This window comes from Pteropus alecto, unplaced genomic scaffold (genome assembly GCF_000325575.1).
Source record: "Pteropus alecto unplaced genomic scaffold, ASM32557v1 scaffold45, whole genome shotgun sequence".
Classification (NCBI taxonomy): Eukaryota; Metazoa; Chordata; class Mammalia; order Chiroptera; family Pteropodidae; genus Pteropus; species Pteropus alecto.
In genome coordinates, this window is record NW_006442491.1 from 37,906,901 (window position 1) to 37,925,398 (window position 18,498).

Below are 18,498 nucleotides of genomic sequence, written 5' to 3' on the forward strand. Positions count from 1 at the left end.
CGAGGGTCACGCACGCGGCCTCCCGGCCTGCGTTTCCGCACTCACAAACTAGTAGGGGTGGAGGCCGGGCCGGAGCGCCGCGGGGCGGGCACGGCGCCTCTGCTGTCACTGGGGCCTCAGTTTCCCCAGTGGCGGGCTCGTGACACGTGGTGACCCGCTGACCCCTGACGTCGGGCCAGGCGCAGTTACTTGCTAGTAGTCCCCAGGTCCTTTGTCTCCATTGCCGCTTTATCAAACCGCTCATCGCCCCGGTGGTCCAGATGAGAGAAACTTAGCTTGGCAGTGGGCTGGCGTTTGAAGCATCCTTTCAAAGTCATAGTACTTGTCACATCGAGCCGTCGAGTCACAGGGTGTTAGAACTAGGGCATATTAAAGGCCATCTAGTCCACTGTTCACATTTTTTAAATTGGACCCTCCATTTCCGTGCCGTAGCTCATGCAGTTGGTGGCAGAGCCGGGTCTCCACCCCACTGTCAGGAGGATGGGGACCCTCGTGTCCGGAGGAGCCCCCGGCTTAGCCCCCCGACCCTGATAGGCCTTCAGTGATGCCAGGGGTGGACCAGATGTTCTTTTCAGCTTCATTCCGACTGCTTGGGGGAGGGAGAGGACGTCAAGAAAGGTGACGGGTGACAGGAGCTGGATTTTGAGAGAGAGTGTTAGGCCAAGTTTTGTGACCCAAATTCTGGTCTCTTGAAGCCATGCCAGGTGCATTGTGGAAGGCAGAAAGATGTGCTGGGAGGCCGCTGTGGTGTCAGGTCCACGTGGAGGAAGCTAAGAGCTGCAGGTTGCCAGTGGGAGTGGCAGAGATGAGACCTGCCAGGTGACCGGGTGGAAGGTTAAGGTCATGCAGAGTTTAGATGTCTTTCTGAGGGAAGGAGGAACCTCGAAGCAAGAGAGAGACATCAGTTTTGTGGCTTATGAAGGTCATCGTGGCCTGTGTGTGAAGGAAGGAACGAGGCTGTGCCATTAGGGGATGTCGCTGCTGTGAGCATGCATGACACTAGGACCCGTGGAGGTGAAGATTGGAGGAAAGGCCACACCGACATGGAAACGAGTCTGGAGGAGGAGGGGTGGGTGATGGGGGGAGAGGTTGGTTTGTGAGCAGGGGGGCGGCATGGCCCAGGAGAAATTCGATTTTTAGGTTTGTGGTAACAGGTACTTGATGGGCTCTTACTAAAACATGGCTTGTAGGGAGCTCTGTTTCGAGGGGAAGAAGGCCAGTTTCGGATCTGATGAGTTTGGAATACTGGTGGGACAGCTGCATGGAAACGAGTCTGGAGGAGGAGGGGTGGGTGATGGGGGGAGAGGTTGGTTTGTGAGCAGGGGGGCGGCATGGCCCAGGAGAATGGTAACAGGTACTTGATGGGCTCTTACTAAAACATGGCTTGTAGGGAGCTCTGTTTCGAGGGGAAGAAGGCCAGTTTCGGATCTGATGAGTTTGGAATACTGGTGGGACAGCTGCATGGAAACGAGTCTGGAGGAGGAGGGGTGGGTGATGGGGGGAGAGGTTGGTTTGTGAGCAGGGGGGCGGCATGGCCCAGGAGAAGATGTAGAACAGAGGAGGAGGGTCCAGGGTAGGAGCCCAAGAGCCCAAGAATATAGATATGATGAGGAGTCTTGGGGTGAAGTCCGGCCTGTTCAAGGACAGGCCCCACGAAGACGTGGTCTGAGAGAAGACGCCCCAGTCTCCCCAGTGAAGGAGTCCAGCCTCATCAGAGCGCTGGCTCTTGGCATATGGGTCTGGACCAGGGGGTGGACACTTCTCTGTAAAGGGCCAGCTGAGTACTTTAGGTGCTACAGGCCTCTGTCCCAACTGAGCTCTGCTGTTACAGGGAAGGCAGCCATGGATGTTAGGTTTGTTAAAAAGCTAATAATCTAGTAAAAGATTATTTACAAAAACAAGAGGAGAGCCAGAGTTGGCTGATTCTTGTCACCCTGTTACGTTAGAGTCAGCTGTGTGGGGCTTGGTCTCCCCGCTTGTGAACTCCTTTGGTGGAAAAAGACATATTTTGTCTTATATATTCTTAGATTCCCTAAACAGAGTGCTCAGTGCACAGTAAAGCTTCTGCTTGTTACTTAGGATGACAGTGTTAAAGCTGGACGGACCGCGAGTCACTCAGTCCATAGTCATCGCATCCTCGTCCTGCCTTGTCCTGAGATTCAGTAACGTGCTCGAGGGCGCTTCCGTGCGGCACTGGGAATCTAGCCAGGCCTGATGCGGAGCGAGTTGGTGATCTTTATTTCTCAACAGCGGAGTGATGGCTGTGCCTTCAGGAACCGCTGCTTCTGACTTTGCCGGAAGGCGGTAGAGGGCGCGTATGAAACAGTGCAAACAGTAGTAGCTGCAGCTGTGGCAGCCTCGCTCAGTGCCAGGCTCTGTGCTTGGCTCTTCCAAAAGTTAGCTCGTGGAACCCTCACAACCGCCAGATGAGGGTGGGTACCGTGACTATCTTTAATAGGGAGGAAACGGGTACCCAGAGAGACGAGGGAACTCAAATGACCTCTGGACACAAGTTCACCAGGGCGGAGTCGTGATACAAACCCCCTCGGTGTGGTTCTGGATCCCGATTCCTTGTCTTAGCCACTCATTACTTGTCCGGCTCACTTCATGGGATCCTCAGGAAAGTCGGGTGAAATAATGTATGCGGAGCACTTCTCAAAGGGACAGTGCGACACATTTAAGGTGAGATCCTAGGATACTCGTATTAATGAAAAACTACGTGGCTCACGGCACCTACCGACAGCAGGAGGAAGACTATGGAGAGGGAGAGGACGACGCGGAGGTCCAGCAAGAATGCCTCCACAAGTTCTCCACCCGCGACTACATCATGGAGCCGTCCATCTTTAACACGCTGAAGAGGTGTGCGAGGCGCTTCTCTGCGTTGGGAGGAGGGTGGGGGTGACTGAGAGAAAGCTTTGTAATAGGCCCAGGAGATATGCGAAAGTGAGAACGATGGGGTGCTGTCCAGGGGCCCCTCCACACTTTAAAAATCGTCATGACCTGGTGTCCTCCGCTCCTCCCTGTTGTCATCCATCCCACGCCTGTATGCGTTCGTTTTCGTGTAATAGCTGCTGTGTTCCTTCTTCTAGGTATTTCCAGGCGGGAGGGTCGCCTGAGAATGTTATCCAGCTCTTGTCAGAGAACTACACTGCGGTGGCCCAGACCGTCAACCTGCTGGCTGAGTGGCTCATTCAGACAGGTGCCGTGTGGGTGGCCCCTGTCCCAGCTGGTCACCACCCCCTCTCCCCCTTCAAAAATAAACACCTTTCGATCATTACAATGCTGATAAATTGGAAAGGTTCTTTGTTTTCCTGGTTTTTAAGACGTAAGTAAGAAAGAACTGAACTTCTTACCCATCTCTGTCTGCTCAGTTTTTATCTTTGATTCAATAACTGAGGTTTACAGACAGGCTGCTAATGTGATTCTCATTGAGCTGTTTCCCTGCCATGCTGTAGAATTATAGGATTATAGAGTGTATGTTCAGTGTGTCGTTTTTAAGAGGTCTGTTATAGCAGGCAGCAAATGATGGACAATTTACGACTGGGTCTGATTATAGCTTTCGGCTAATATGATCAAAGCAGAGCCTTACTGTAAATCACAGAACCGGGCGAGATGACATCACTGATTAAGTGCTGTCCGGAAACCAGTCCATTCGCTGCTGTCACGGTGATTAGGTACAAGTGTCTCTTGGCGGGCATCTGCTCCCTTCTCTGCAAGGGTGTGTCTTTCCATCCTCCTACCTGCCCGTTTTGTAGTTTGTCCTGGTCCTTAGCTGTCCTCTCCACGTTGGCAAGGTAGAATGTCCTCGTGTGTTCTGCCTTGTGCTTCTTGCTGATTCTTACCATTGACTGTGGTTAATACTAATTTTTATAAGAGTCCAAAATTCTAAATTGTCGGAATCGGTTCTGTGATGGCGGATTCACAGACAGCCTTTCGACCTGTCTACTTTTTCTAAAGTGAAACGACAAGTTGAGAGAGTGCCATTTCTTCCAGGTGTTGAGCCACTGCAGGTCCAGGAGACTGTGGAAAATCACTTGAAGAGTCTGTTGATCAAACATTTTGACCCCCGCAAAGCAGATTCTATTTTTACGGAGGAAGGAGAGGTGAGGAGTCTTCTCTCTTTTCTAATACCAGTCGCTGGGGTCTTTTGCTGATTTCGTGTGCGCACTGGGGTGCGGCCTGTGAGGGGAGTACCGTAGAGCTGGGGACTGAGTCAGGGTGTGGGACAGATTGCGTGCTCGGTGTAGCGAGCTCTGGCACGCTGAGGGGCACCCAGGCACTGAACTTGGGGACGGGACGGCAGCTCCACAGCTCCCCTGTCACGCCGACTAGGTGCAGGCTCTTTGAGTCGTGTGGTATATTCATTCGGGGTCTCCGAAAAGCAGATGCCAGGACAGGACTAGGTGTGCAGGAGGTTCTGGAGGACAGCCCTGGGAGGGAAGGTGGGTGGGGGCCAGAGGAGGCTGGGGGGCGCCGATGCAGGTCTGACCCCGAAGACGAGAGGGAAGGGAGGATTGTTGGGTAGGAGGTCTTAGACCATAGTGCAGTTTTCAGAGTTTCAGCAGTGTCTCCGCAGAGTCTTCAAGCCACAGTCACTTGTGTCCCCTAGGAACTGATCTGCCTTAGGGGCCCAGCTACCCTCAGCTGGTGGCTGGGGCAGCCTGTGGGGAGCCCGGCCTTGGCATGAATGGATGGCGGAGTCCGAGGGTGGCCCTGGGTCCGTCAGCCACACGGTATGAGAGCTGAGGCACGTGTTCATGGCCACTCCGCGTGGCGCCGGGCAAAGCTAGCCGTGCTGTGTCCGCTGCCTTTTTCTCCACGTGCCCAGGGCACGCAGCTGATTTAGCATGAGTTAGTTGTGCGTGTGACGTGGCTCCGCTGGACGAGACTCTCAGTGTCTCCAGCAGGCGCCTTTCGGCGTGCTTTCGTGTGGCATTGGATCTTCCAGAAGCTGTGAGGGGGCGCTCAGGGCTCCAGCTCTGCCAGCCGCTGCCCGTGTGGCATCATTAGCTCTGGGACACTTAGGGTGGCGGCACTGTTTCAGCTAGAGCGTCCTGTGACTGTTTATGCAACAGAATCTTCACCGAAGCTACAGCTGGGCCCCTCACCTCGCCCTTTGCTTGTGTGTTGGCAGACCCCGGCGTGGCTTGAACAAATGATCGCACATACCACGTGGAGAGATCTCTTTTACAAGCTGGCTGAAGCCCATCCAGATTGTCTGATGCTCAACTTCACCGTTAAGGTAGGAGGCGTGCCAGGGTCGGGCGAGGTGGAAGTGTGTATGAGCGAGGGTGATTCGGGGTTGGGTGGGGTGGCGTTTTCTTCTGAAAGATCATAGTTACGTTTCTGGTAAAGGCCTTCGTCGCGGCACTTTAGTCAGTGTTAACATTGAGAAGGAAAAGCACGGAATTCGTATCTGTTTCTGCAGCAACATGGACAGTGGTTTAGGATTTGGCACGAACGTATTTATAGAGGCCACTGTGCCCCGAGAGGAGCCTTTGAGGATGCCTAGTCTGTCTCCTTCATCTTGCACACGCAGACACTGAGCTACACGCCTGGTTAGGGGTTGGAGTAAAGGTTCGAGACCTGAGACCAGTGCTTGCTTGTCGCTTCTCACTACAGACACTGACAGCAAGCTCGCTTTCAATGAAACGTGTGGTCCCTACTGTTGACAGTTCGTTGGGCTTCTTATTTTTATATCGTAGCTCATTTCCGACGCGGGGTACCAAGGAGAGATAACCAGCGTGTCCACGGCCTGCCAGCAGTTGGAAGTGTTTTCCAGAGTACTTCGTACCTCCCTCGCTACAATTCTGGATGGAGGAGAAGAAAACCTTGAAAAAAATCTGCCCGAGTTTGCCGTAAGCTCTTTGTCTGTCTCAGATTAGGAGGGGATTTGGGGTCGGGCATTTGCAAACAGGAGACACCCCTTGCCTTCAGAGAATGCGCTGGTTGCAGGGCTCCTTCCAAGACCGGAGCTTCGTGTGGGGGGTGCTGCTCACGTCCGACTCTTCTCTGCGTTGTCATTGTGCCATCCTGAACCCCAAACTCCCCCTGCACCTTTTCAGAAGATGGTGTGCCATGGCGAGCACACGTACCTGTTCGCCCAGGCCATGATGTCCGTGTTGGCCCAGGAAGAGCAGGGTGGCTCCGCCGTGCGCAGGATCGCTCAGGAGGTTCAGCGCTTCGCCCAGGAGAAGTGAGAGGCAGTGTCGTGCTCACCGCCCCCTCGCCGTGTGTCCCCCGCCAGCCCCGGTGCCCCGCCTCCACATGGGGACTGGGTCCTCTTACTTGACACCTAGGGAGGCCGCCCGCAGCCCAGTGGTTCTAAATGCACAGAGAGAGCTCAAGCATCGCCCTGATGAGTGTGTTAAGTGCGCGGTGATTGCCCCACTCACGGGATCGGTGAACGCGTGCTTTCACATACGGGGGTTCGTCGCTGGCAGACAGCAGCAGGTCCCGAACTCGCAGTCTGCTGTGTCGTGTTCGTCTCCGAACAGAATTAGCTGCTGTCGTCCTTAGTTTTGCTAATGGAGTCTTAGCCTGTGAGCTGTATTTGATCCCTTCTTTCCCACTTAGCTCCAGTGTTGTTATCATGGGCCAGTCACTGTACCATCGAGTGACAGACATCTGAAAAAACAAATCCCGACAACGCAAAGCATTAAATGTGGGAAAAGGGAGGAAGGAAAGAGGAAGGGGGGGTTACTAACGTTATATCCCACCTTGCCAACTACGGGATGTGTGGTTTGTTTTTCATCAAGAGGCCACGATGCCAGCCAGATCACGCTAGCGTTGGGCACAGCTGCCTCCTACCCCAGAGCCTGTCAGGCCCTTGGGGCTATGTTGTCCAAAGGGGCCTTGAACCCGGCCGACATCACAGTCCTGTTCAAGATGTTTACCAGCATGGACCCACCTCCTGTTGAACTCGTAGGTTGCCTTTCATTTTTAGAATAAGATGGTGCATCCCCAGTGCCAATCGGAAGGGTTATTTTAGAAAGTCTGTGTTTCTCTTAATTCTCTAAAGTCAGCGAGGGCGGATTCCCACTGAAACGTTTCTGTCCCCTTCTGGGCCCTTGCCCGTCACCCACGGGGTCTGTGCATGTTGGGGCGGGACGGGTGTGGGCGGCACTCCCTCAGCCCCTCGTGTGAGGGCCTCCCTGCCATCTCGCTGCCTTCCTGTCTGGCGGGCTGTGTGTCTCCTCAGATCCGGGGGCCCGCCTTCCTGGACCTGTTCATGCAGTCGCTCTTCAAACCCGGGGCCCGGATCAACCAGGACCACAAGCACAAGTACATCCACATCCTGGCGTACGCCGCGAGCGTGGTGGAGACCTGGAAGAAGGTACCGTCAGCTCTGTGGGTTCCTGGACCCCGTGGGGGACGAGTCACCCCCTCCTCTCTTTGGCATTACTTGGGAATTTTGTCTGCGAGAAATCATGAGCCCATCCTCTGTCAGAAATGTCTTTTTAGTGTTACCCAGAAAACAGTCAGTGCTCAGTGTCTCAGGGAAGTGTGCGTAGCATCCAGTTTGACTAAAGGAACAAGACTGAGTCCCCTGAGCCACAGATGCCTCCTGCTTGGCTTTCCGTTTCCGTGTCCTGTATGAGTACAGAACGTGGCAGTTAACTTGACTGCTGACCTTCGAGACAGGGAGGGGGTTTGCAGAGAGAAGCCGCCAGCACCAGGTGACCCCGACCTCACCAGCGTGTGTGTGTGTGTGTGTGCTTAGAACAAGCGAGTGAGCATCAACAAAGACGAGCTGAAGTCCACGTCGAAAGCTGTTGAAACTGTTCACAACTTGTGTTGCAATGAGAACAAAGGGGCCTCCGAACTGGTGGCCGAGCTGAGCACACTGTACCAGTGCATCAGGTGAGCGGAGCGGCGCTCGCTTCTAACCCTCATCCTTCCGGGAGGAGGTAGCTTGCATTTTCATATTAAAAGCTCAAAAAAAAAACCATGCAGAAATACTTTTTTTTTTTTCCTTTTTTGAACGTATTTAGAGAACCGTAAACTGTTTCAACAGTATAGTTTTTAGGTGTTACTTGGCAGAAATCTCTTCACAAATCAGACTAAGAAAAAGGAAGACCAACCAAAATTAGAAAAATTGATTTGAAGGAAAGGGTCTATTTACAGTAAGAGTCAGACCAGCAAAGTATTGCTTACGTAGAATGATTTGCGGTTATGCCAGTTATGTAAATGAGAATCCACTAGGGAAAGCTTACAAATAGGGCATTCCCTTGGGCATTTGACTCTCCCCTGGTAATTTGTACTGGGGACAAGGAAAGGGTTTTCTGGATGATAGGACACTTCAAGCCAGTCCGCCGGGCTCACGGAGCATTTTGCATGGATGCCCTTTTCCTCTTAAGCCAGGGCAGTGGTTCAGAGCAAGCCGGGAACTGAGTGAGGGTGGTTCTCGCAGTGCACTCTGGGAGGACGCGGGGCTCATCAGGCTGTTGGCACCAGTGAGTGCCTCCCTGGCAGGGCATGTGGAAGGGTGAATTAATGGGATAGACTGGGTTTGTTCTTTAAACGTTTCTGTTTTGGTGTTTGGTTTTTTAAAAGCTTTGTTTAAAGGAAGCCATCTGCCTTCTTTACCTGCAGGTTTCCAGTGGTAGCGATGGGGGTGCTGAAGTGGGTGGATTGGACTGTGTCAGAGCCAAGGTACTTCCAGCTGCAGACCGACCACACCCCGGTCCACCTCGCGTTGCTGGACGAGGTAGGGGCTGCGGGGCCCTTTCCAGCACGTGGGTAGCCTCCCTTACGGTAGCGATAGGTTCTGCATGTCGAGGCGGTGTACGGTGAGAGCGCCGACTGCCGTAGGAGTTAGGTCCCTGTGGCCTCGCAGCCTCCCGCCAGCGGAGGAACACGATGCCGGACGGAGCCACGGCATCGGAGGGCCCGCCACGCTGTGCCTGGCGCCGCGTGTGCTGGTATCGCCAGCGCTTCTGTTCAGTGAGCTCGGATGTTCTTCTCGAGCTAGCTCTTCCTGTCCTCAACAAGCGTTTTCCTTCTAAGGAACCAGTTCCGTTGACTCTGTAGACAACTTGGTTTTTATAAAGTGCCCTGAGAGGTTGAGGGATGGCCCAGAGGCTGGCAGCTGTGACGGTGATGGCGGCTGTGCGCTGATGGTGAGCCCAGACACCCAAGCATATTGCTCAGCCGGGCTCCCTTTGGTCTTTATAGATCAGCACCTGCCACCAGCTCCTGCACCCCCAGGTCCTACAGCTGCTTGTTAAGCTCTTTGAGACGGAGCATTCCCAGCTGGACGTGATGGAGCAGGTGAGCGGGTGGCCCTCGGGTCTGTCGTGCCGCCTGGGGAGGGCCCATTTTAACGGACCTCTCTGCCTGCACTCTGGCAGCTTGAGTTGAAGAAGACCCTGCTGGACAGGATGGTGCACCTGCTGAGTCGAGGTTATGTACTTCCTGTGGTCAGTTACATCCGAAAGTGTCTGGAGAAGCTGGACACTGACATTTCACTCATTCGCTATTTTGTGACCGAGGTCAGCAACCCCCCGTTCGTTTCCCCTTTCATACTGTTGACACTGGCAGGGCCCTTTCTGGCTTCATTTAGTTCGTACTGCACCTAACTCTGAGAACTATGCTTTCTGATAATCGTGCTGATGACGGAGACATAGCAATTTTCCCGGCACCTGCATGCAGGCAGCGTAGTATGTTTTACCTAGGCCACCACCGGGTGTCTTAACCGTGGAGACCGCTGTGGCAACAGGAAGCAAGAAGCAGGGAGGGGAGGGCAGTTTTCTCCGCCCTGTGCGCCACGCGTGGCCCGCGGGCTGCGGGGAGGAGTGACCCCGCTCCCTCCCGCAGGTGCTGGACGTCGTAGCCCCTCCATACACCTCCGACTTTGTGCAGCTTTTCCTCCCCATCCTGGAGAATGACAGCATCGCAGGCACCATCAAGACAGAAGGCGAGCACGATCCCGTGACAGAGTTCATAGGTGGGCGACTGGGTGTCCCTCTGCTGCAGTTTTAAGCGTGATGTTCTCACGGAGTTCATAGGTGGGCGACTGGGTGTCCGTCCCTCTGCTGCAGTTTTAAGCGTGATGTTCTCACCCCGTTTCTAACCCTGTGATTTATGCTGTTTCCTGTAGCTCACTGCAAGTCTAACTTCATCCTGGTGAACTGATTCAGAGCACTGTCCAGGGCTGGAGCAGAACATTCTAGACCAGTTGTGGAAAAACCATTTTCAGAAACAAGCAGCTCAGCCAGCATCTTGGAAACGTGCCCCCCGGGGAGGAGGAGGATAACCGCGCTCGGCCGGAAGCTGCCGCATCAGTGACGGATGTTAGGACAGCGCCCTTGCCTTCTGTGGGCTGTCCACAGCGTGCCTCCCCGGACACAGGGACCCAGGGTGGCTCACAGTGCCTCTGTGGGTGGGGCCAACTGTCAGCACCACGGGTGGCGAGGCACTTGAATGAACTACTTTCAGAGTCGACTTACGTTTTCGCACAAGTACCTGATTAGTTGTTATTTTATTGTAATTGTTTTAATTTTCCAAGAACAGATAAAAGCCTTTCTAATGGGTTGGAAGGTGTAGATCTTGGTGGTGGTGTTCTCACGTGTAAACAGGCACACTCAGGCTCAGTTCTTGTGTGAAGTTGTGTTTTATTTATCACTCGGGCGATCTGAAATCGTCGTCTCCCCTTCCACCCCCGATTCCAAGGTGACAAAAGAATTGGTGATAAATACTACATTACAGAGCACAGCTGCCACGCGCTGCCACGTGGAAAACACCAGACTATCAACTGAAGAAAATGGAGGTCACGTAACTCATTGTCTTGTGGATCACTTCCTCGACAGGTGGATGGTTCCCTGCGGTCACCAGGCCGGGGTACCATCCTGTGCCAGCTGTGCACGTCACCCCGCGTTCCACTCCCCTGTGGGGAGTGGTCAGCCAGGACCGCAGCCGTCTGCACGGTCCAGGTGTGCTGTGCCCTTAGCAGTCACTAGATGCCACTTTAATTTGTCAGCCCCCAGTTCCTTCAAGCTGTGGTGGTGCCAACCCTGTGCCCGCGACGACACGATCCCCTCTGACGGCTCGTGGTATCGTGTCTTAAACTGCTCTTCTAGACGATGGGGTCCCCAAACGCGCAGGTCTCCTCGATCGCGAGGTTGTAATCGGCACCCTTCCCACCTTTGTAGGCGCTGGTCACGAGCCGCATCCAGCCTCGCTCGCCCTGGGGGAAGGAGCGTGTTAGCTCGCCACTCGGCCCGCGGCCTCCCAGTTCTCCCTGCGCCCCTGTCTCTGAGACCCCGCGTGGGGTGTGTGCAGCTCCACACCAGCTGCTCGCCCCCTCCCCTCCCCGGGACCCGGCTGGAAACGCCCGCTGTGAACGTAGAGGTCAATGTTTGACAGGAGGTGCTGGGCCTGCATGCCGCAGCTAGTTAACAGAAATGGGGACTCCCGGCCAGATGACAGCTTCCCAGTCAAATCTCCATTTGCAGTCATTTAAAAATGGGCATTTCATCACTTCTACATTAGTCACTGCCCCCCATTTCATCAGAATGAATTTCATGTCTCACGCTGTTGATGGTTCACACTAGGTCTCAAATGAAAGTTTTGGCAGTTGACCTCCCCTGGATTTTTGACCCAACTCACAAGTATTTTTGAAAAAAATTCCACAGTATTACTTAGCAAAGCTGAAACCATGACAGGAAAGGAACGAGAGGGCTGCAGGGGAGTAAACTATAAACACGACGGAAGCGGCGTCTCCCCACCAGCGCGATTCCTGCCTGGGACGGCTGGCAGCGTCTGGAGACGTTTTTGGTTGTCACAACTAGGGGACAGGGAAGGAACGGTTGGCATCCGGTGGATCGGGGCCAGGGAGGCTGCTAAACACTATGACACAGCTGCGAAGCCAGTAGAGCCACCGACGAGAGCAGCGGAAACGGCTTACCCACGGTTCACCCCACGAATTGCGGACAATCCAGTACTCGGTGCCCTCGCTGACGCCCCAGCCGGCCACGGAAACGATGTGGTTGATGTAGGCCTTGTCCTGGTATTCCGCGTAGATGCCGCCCATGTAGGCGACCATCTTCTCCGTCGCCATGATCCCGCAGCTGCGGGTGAGCGGGTGGAGAAGTGGCGCTTTCAGTGGAACCAGCTGTGTGAACCCCAGTCCGATCACGCACGCCAGGTGATCCTGCCTAAGCCTGAGTCGTTCCTCCCTTGGTGGCCAGTCCCCGTGTGCCCACAGCCCTGCGTCCTCCACTCACGACCACCCTGAGGGACCCACTGGCCAGTTCACGGGCAGCTGCGTCTCGAGCCCACAGAGCGAAGTTGGCCAGAGGGGACGTGCGGCGGGGACAGCGGTCCGCACGGCCGCGGCGAGGCCCTCACCTGATGGGGCCATTGGCGTAGATCTCCGCCATCATCTTCTCCCTCCCCGACAGGGTGCCGTAGTCGCCCACCCTCCAGAGGGTGTAGTTCTGGATGGCACGGCACTCCTTGAACTCGGTGCATGTCCCACACTGGTTAAACTTGTCACACTCTGGGGGGGTTGCATGGAAAGGCAGCAGGAGACGACTTTCTCATTAGCCTGTGAGCAGAGGCACACCCAGACCCACTCCTCACTCCGCTCGCTTGGGCTAACAATGGAAACCATCTTGCCAGCAGGTGATCACGCCTTCTTCCAGCAGCCCTCCCCGGGCCGGGCAAAGAGAGAGGATGTGGTAACTGCGCATAGTAGGCAGTAACTGTGCATAGTGGGCACTCAGGAGAGAACCTTTCCTCCCGAAAGGGCCTGGAGGAGGGGCCCTTCACAATACCCTACAGCTGAAAACAGTGTGATTAAATTATTAGCTCTTAATAAGACAGTTTATTGCTGGCTAGTGAACAGGCTAATTGTTTGGAAAAAAATAGCATTTTCTAATTACTTTGGTTTGAGGTGGTATCAAGAATTAGGATAAAGCAGAACAAAATGCAGCCCTTAGTTCTGTGAGACCCCACACGCCCCATCGGCTGCGCTCCAGCAGACCCTCCACCTGCCTGTCCACGGCTTCCTGCTGCCCACCTGGCTGTTACAGTTCCCTGTCTGTCCAAATTCCTCCTCCGGGACACCAAACTCCTTGAAGATTAAATTGTTGCTTTGATGTGTTCTTTGGCCAACAAATGCCCAGTGCCCAGTACTGGAAAGTGCTGGATCCGTGGCCACATTTGCTAATACAAAGACCAGACTATTTATTGCAAACAGTCGGGACCCTGCGGAGCTCCATCTGCCCCGTCACGGCGGTGAGAGGGCCTGGCCCAGGCTGGAGGAGACCAGCTCCGGGACCACCTGATTCCTGCTTCCTGGCGGTCACTCCCTCATCCCCTGCATCTGTTCCTCTGTCCCTCTCTCCGGTTCTGACCCTTGCTCCATTTGCCTCTTCAACAAGACTCACCCAACCAGTCTGGGGAGATTCTTTCTGGCTAGGAGATAGGGCCCAAGAGGGCCTGGCTGGGATGGTGCCTGGAGGATGCTGTGGGCCTCAGGGGGCTGGGCTAACCCTTACAGATGGGGGGGTGGGCACCCGGGCTCCCCCCTCAGCCCCGTCCAGTCTCAAAATCATCCAAGCTCTCTGCTCCAGCTACAGGGAGCTCTGACAGACAGGTGACTTAAACCTGCCAATTATGGGTTTGGGGTTGGACATTTTCTTTCCTTTGTCCCAGAGGGGAAAAGCCTGAAAGGAACGTGCCAACTCCAGGGGTTCCAGGCCAGCTTGCGTGTGCTGGTCCATCAGCGGCCCCCTGGCTCCAGACCACCTGAATGCATGCGGCCCAGGGCTGCGGGGCGGGAGCCAGGCCAATGCCACCTTCTGCCACCGGGCCTCCTTGCTTCCAGTTCAGGGAGCAGCCGGCCTAACCTCTCCCACCCCCAGCTCCTGGAAAACTTACTCTCCCCCAAACAACGGTCACCTGTGCCTCGTGGACAACGGTCACCTGTGCCTCTCTTACAAAGGCCCTCGAAAACCACCAAGGTGCCAACATGTCGGAACCCGAAACCACGGCCAGCGCTGGCCACAGGGACACAAGGCTGGAGACACTCCTCCCCAGGCCTCCCTACTGCCATTCTCGACAAGGACTGCGGGCTCCGCTTCCTGCTCCTCCAGACCCACAGGGCCCACGCCTCCCCCGGAGCCCAGACCAGCGTGTGAGGCACGGGATAGCCGGGCTCAGCCACACTCTCCCGGGCGGCGGGGGCGGGGCGGGGCCTACCCTGGTCCTTGGCCTGGTAGTTGTTGCAGGTCTCGTCAGGGATGCCGTGCCTGTTGGCGTACTCCCACACCTCCAGGTCGTTGCCCCCCTCACAGGAGCCGGCCTCGCCGCAGTCGATGACGTGCTGCACGGACAGCAGCGTGGACGGCCACGCCCCCTTCCTCTTGATGTTGATCCGGTCTGCAAGGCAGCACCCCGGTCAGCGCGCCCGCCCTTCGCAGGCCCTGGCACATGTGCCTGCGCCACCCGCCTGTAAGCGCCAGGCGGGCAGGGCCACCCCGTCCTGTCACGCTACGGCAGTCCCACGAGTGCCTGCTGAAGAGCTGGAAGAGGCAGGAACAAAGACCCCGGAGGGCACCTCCACGGGCAAGTGCAGCCCGGGGCCCCCCATCAGCAAGCCGGAAGGCCGAGACCCCGTGGGCAAGGCTGGCACGGACCCAACCCCGTGGGCACTGGCGGTCACAGAGGGAGGGCTCTGAGCAGCCAGCCAGAGGCCACGGATAGCTGCAGACGGCCACCGCGCCCACCCGGGGCCCCCTGATCCGCTCCCCTCTCCGTGCATAAAGAATCCCACAGCGACCCAGGCCCGGCCGCCGTCTCCCCCTCGCTCCCCATCAGCTCACTTCTCGCTGGCCCAAGGTGATCTCAGCCTCCTCTCGTGCTTCGCCCCCCAGGTCGGAAATCACCGCAGCCTCGCCCATGCCGTCCCTGATTACAGGGAGCAGCCAGCCCTCGGCAGCCTGCTCCGCGACCCGCTCCTCCCCTCCCGCCTCACGAGGTCCAAGTGCGGGGAGAGATGAGACAGGAAACAGGTGTCGGCGTGGAAGCGTGAGGCGTGCGGTGCTTCGAGGAAAACGAGGAGAGAACTGGGGGAGCATCGTATCGGGGGGGCCAATGACCTCACCGGGGTGGCGCCCATGGGAGAGGGTCTGGGAGAGCAGGTGCCTGGCCTGAGAAGGCAAAACCTGTGCTCTAGCCCTTGGCATCCACACTGGGTCTCAACACCAAACAGGCAGCAGCTTACGCGGGCTCTGGCAGGTCAAGGAAGGGTTTTGTGTTTTATCTGCATGAAATCTTAGAGGGTTTCAAGCAGAACAGAAACGTGATCTGACCTGGGTTTGAACAGGCTCAGTCTAGCTGTTTGTGACCAGCCGGCAGGGAGGCGAGGGGGCGGCAGGGAGGCCAGTCCAGCAGCTGCGGGACAAGGCCAGGTGCGGGGCGGGGTTCAGGCCAGGTGCCGCGGTGCAGGTGGCGAGAAGCAGAGGAGTTTACAAGGTATTCTGAAGACAGACCGGCAAGATTTGTCACAGGACTGTGTGAGGGATATGAAATGGTATGAAATACATCAGGTGTGACTCTGGGCTTTTTAGCCCGAGCGACTGGAAGTGCGACATTTTCATTGAACGAGCCGGGAAGGGACGGAGAAGAATGGGGTTTGGGGGTGTGGAGGAAAATGGGGTTCTACGGAAAGTAACCTCACGGGGCGACCTGATCATAAATTCCTATCCGGGTAGGTGATGGTGGCTGGTCACGCTCCAGGCACATAGAAGGTTTAACTTTGCCTGAAGCCAGCCCTGTGCTCCGTCCTCGTGCATCCCATCCGGGCTGATGCGCCTTTGAAATGCCGCTCATCCCGACCCCGCAAGAGAAACCACCCTCACGAGAGCCCCGACCTTGTCAACTGTCCTGTAATCCCAACCCCGCCTGGTTTTCTGCCTCCTCAGTGTCATCTGACTGATGTCCCATCGGTTCCCACTGTCATTCTCCGGAGCATCTGAGACTTGCCTCCTTGTAACTGTCTTCCCATTTGGCTCAAATAAACTCTTAGAAAAAAATTCTCTCCCAGTCTGGAAGTTTCCCATGTCGACAGGTGTGAGGGTGATGGTAGGAAGGACGAGCTGTTCAGATCTGAACCTTTGAGGTTGGAGGGGTCAAGTGTCCAAGCGAGAGAGAGTGGGCAGCTGGGTGTAAAGCTGGGGTTCAGGTGAAGGGGTGCAGCCAAGGACTCAGTCCTGGGGAACCCGACATTCATTAGTGAGGTTGGATGGGGAGCCGTGAGGGGGCAGGAGATCGGGGTGCATGCTGAAAGGCGAGAAAGGCGTTACGAGGAGAAGTGATCGAGCACAGGAGGGAGAGGCCCGGGGGCCGACTGCATGGCGGCCCCTTGCCCGTGACCTTGGCAAGAACGATGCCCGTGGAGTGGGTTCGAAAATGGAGAAGAGGAAGCGGGGTCTGCAGGCTCCTCTTGGGGAGTCCAGAAGAGGGTGGTGGCTGGAGGCGGGTGGAGTCAAGCCCCCCGCTCGTCTCCCTGGTGGCCAAGGCTGAGCACAGGGAGGAGGGGCCTCGCGAAGGGCTGATGCTCGCGGCCCCGGACAGGAGGGAAGGCAAGCTACAGCCAGCTGCGTCAGGTGGCAGCTGGGTCAGGCACCTGTGGAAGTCTCCTTCTGGGGGCTTCTATTTTCTCAGTGAAAGAGGAAGGAGGGCCCTATCGCTGGAGAAAATGCTAAGGTTTGAAGAGAGAGAGAGAGAAGCGGCCGTGCGCCTAGGGTGGAAACTCCCACCCGAATCTCCGCTCCAGAACCCTGGCACCGCCGACCTGTCTGCAAAGGGACCAGCGCAGGCCCACCGAGGCCGCCTTCCCCGCCCAGCAGACTTCCTGAATGCAAATCTTGGCGCGTGACTCCCTCCCTAAGCCCTTCCAGACTTCCTGGGGCAGGGCCCCTGGCGGCCCTCTCAGCAGCCCCCGCCCCGCCCCCACACCGGCCTGCTTTCACTTCCTCACGTCACCACCCCCGCTGCTGCTCTGACCTTCGGTCTCTTGGCGGCCCACACCCTGTCTGCCTGCCTGGCCCCTCGTGTCCCAGTGGCTCCAGCGGCTGAGCCCCAGCCCTGTCCATCTCCAGGCCTCGTGGCTCCCTGCACCTTCCAAAGGGGCCTCGGCCTCCCCGCTCCCTTCCTCCGCCTTCTGGAAGGTTCAGGTGTACACTCCAGCCCTCATCAGTCCCCGAAAGAGATGGGGCAGGGCCACCAGGGAGACCCCGCCAGATGCCACTGTTACGGCAGGCCTGCCTAGTGAGCTCCCCGAGTCAGGGAGGTGGCAGTGCCCCAGCCTTCCGGGGGCCAGCTTCCCAGGGGGAAAGTCCCGTCTCCAGGGGACTTCTGGTGTGCCTGGAGATGGCAGTCCCTCCACACCACTGCCAGGCGGGCCTGGGGCTGAACGGAGGCCCGAGGCTGGCGTGCGGTCTCCCGGGCCAGGCCCCGCCGCCTCCCCTTGGCGCCCCTCCTTCCTCACTGGGCAGACGGTCCAGGTGAGGAACGGGCCGGCCTGGCTCGATGCTCGACGACCAGGGCAGGCAACCACCTGAAACGCGACTTCCGCCCCCAAGGCCCCCGTCACCGAAGGCGGGTTGGGTGAGCTTGAATTTCTCGTTCAATCCCAATGGCCGGGGTCACACACATTGGGAGGAAGAAGGCACCTGGAAGCCACTTGTCACTGGGCTCCAGTCCCACTGGCCCTGGACAGGCCGGCCCTGCCAGCAGAGACACGAGCCAGTCTGTGCCACTTCGGCCTTCCTCCACAGGGAAGGGCGGCAGGGGGCACAGGTCGGGTCCCCAGGTCTGAGGCTCGGACACCCCCCTTCCCAGGCTGGACCCTGGCGCGGACTCACAAGGGCCGGGGGACCCTGGGCTGCGGCCGCCTGTGCTGACAGGGACCGGTCGGCACAGGGCTTCCTGGCCCCTAGTCCGGTCTGTGGACCCCACCTACCCGCCATGGCGCTGGTACTGCCGTGGGCCCAGCAGGAGCCGCAGTACTGGGGGATGTGCTGGTTCCTGGTGATGCTGGCGTAGTTGACACCGTTCACGTTGCGCCAGTCCCAGCTCTTGGGCAGGTCCGATGGGGACAGGTACTCATGCGGCCGAGGGTAGGTCCTGTAAGAGACCACCAGCAGCAGAACCATCACAGGCGCTCCCTGGGGCTCCCTCCTCCCCCAAATAAGGGGGAGTGGGAGTGAGCCCATCTCACACCAGGAGACCCCGCCCTCTCAGAATGGGATGGAGGCAGAGCACCCCCAAACGCAGCAGCCAGACTGCTCCCCAAGCAATGCTCCACATGCCAGGGAAGCAGGGTTCGTCAAAGCCAGCAAGCACCAGGGCTCCCCCGGATAGGAACGAGAAAAGTGACCCCCAAACGAAGGGGCTGGATTTGACCCTAAAGGTCGAGGGAGGCAGGGCGCCTTGGCTCCTGGCGCCCCAAGGAGGCTGCAGGGTCCCCAAAGGGCGGGCGCAGCG

General features: G+C 57.0%; 2 protein-coding genes and 1 long non-coding RNA gene across 5 annotated transcripts in view; 1 reads left to right on the plus strand and 2 right to left on the minus strand.

The window, feature by feature from the left end:
- LOC112470987 overlaps positions 1 to 6,752 on the minus strand; it is a 9,026-nt gene extending 2,274 nt beyond the window's left edge. The window contains exon 1 of the long non-coding RNA XR_003043106.1: positions 6,396 to 6,752. This is a non-coding gene — a long non-coding RNA (uncharacterized LOC112470987). The remainder of the gene's footprint in view (positions 1 to 6,395) is intronic.
- Positions 1,536 to 10,595, plus strand: NELFCD (negative elongation factor complex member C/D). 3 transcript variants are annotated; one of them, XR_001517798.2, is made up of 14 exons: positions 1,537 to 2,859; positions 3,090 to 3,199; positions 3,994 to 4,103; positions 5,135 to 5,242; positions 5,706 to 5,858; positions 6,066 to 6,196; positions 6,759 to 6,924; positions 7,202 to 7,336; positions 7,724 to 7,863; positions 8,596 to 8,710; positions 9,178 to 9,273; positions 9,354 to 9,405; positions 9,820 to 9,949; positions 10,103 to 10,595. XR_001517798.2 is itself a non-coding variant. In XM_006921949.3 (14 exons), the coding sequence occupies exons 1-14, from the start codon at positions 2,708 to 2,710 to the stop codon at positions 10,135 to 10,137; spliced, it is 1,722 nt and encodes a 573-aa protein (XP_006922011.1). In that variant the 5' UTR covers positions 1,540 to 2,707; the 3' UTR covers positions 10,138 to 10,595. The 3 variants fall into 3 exon arrangements, 2 of the variants coding, with proteins under 2 accessions (XP_024895560.1, XP_006922011.1); XM_006921949.3 differs by having other exon boundaries at positions 1,540 to 2,859; positions 9,354 to 9,494; XM_025039792.1 differs by lacking the exon at positions 9,820 to 9,949 and having other exon boundaries at positions 1,536 to 2,859; positions 9,354 to 9,494.
- Position 10,596: 1 nt separating this feature from the next.
- On the minus strand, positions 10,597 to 18,182 carry CTSZ (cathepsin Z). The gene is made up of 5 exons (XM_006921948.2): positions 17,975 to 18,182; positions 14,209 to 14,388; positions 12,352 to 12,502; positions 11,909 to 12,071; positions 10,597 to 11,188 (listed from the first exon to the last, which is right to left on the minus strand). The coding sequence occupies exons 1-5, from the start codon at positions 18,165 to 18,167 to the stop codon at positions 11,078 to 11,080; spliced, it is 798 nt and encodes a 265-aa protein (XP_006922010.2). The 5' UTR covers positions 18,168 to 18,182; the 3' UTR covers positions 10,597 to 11,077.
- Between the last annotated feature and the right edge of the window lie 316 nt (positions 18,183 to 18,498).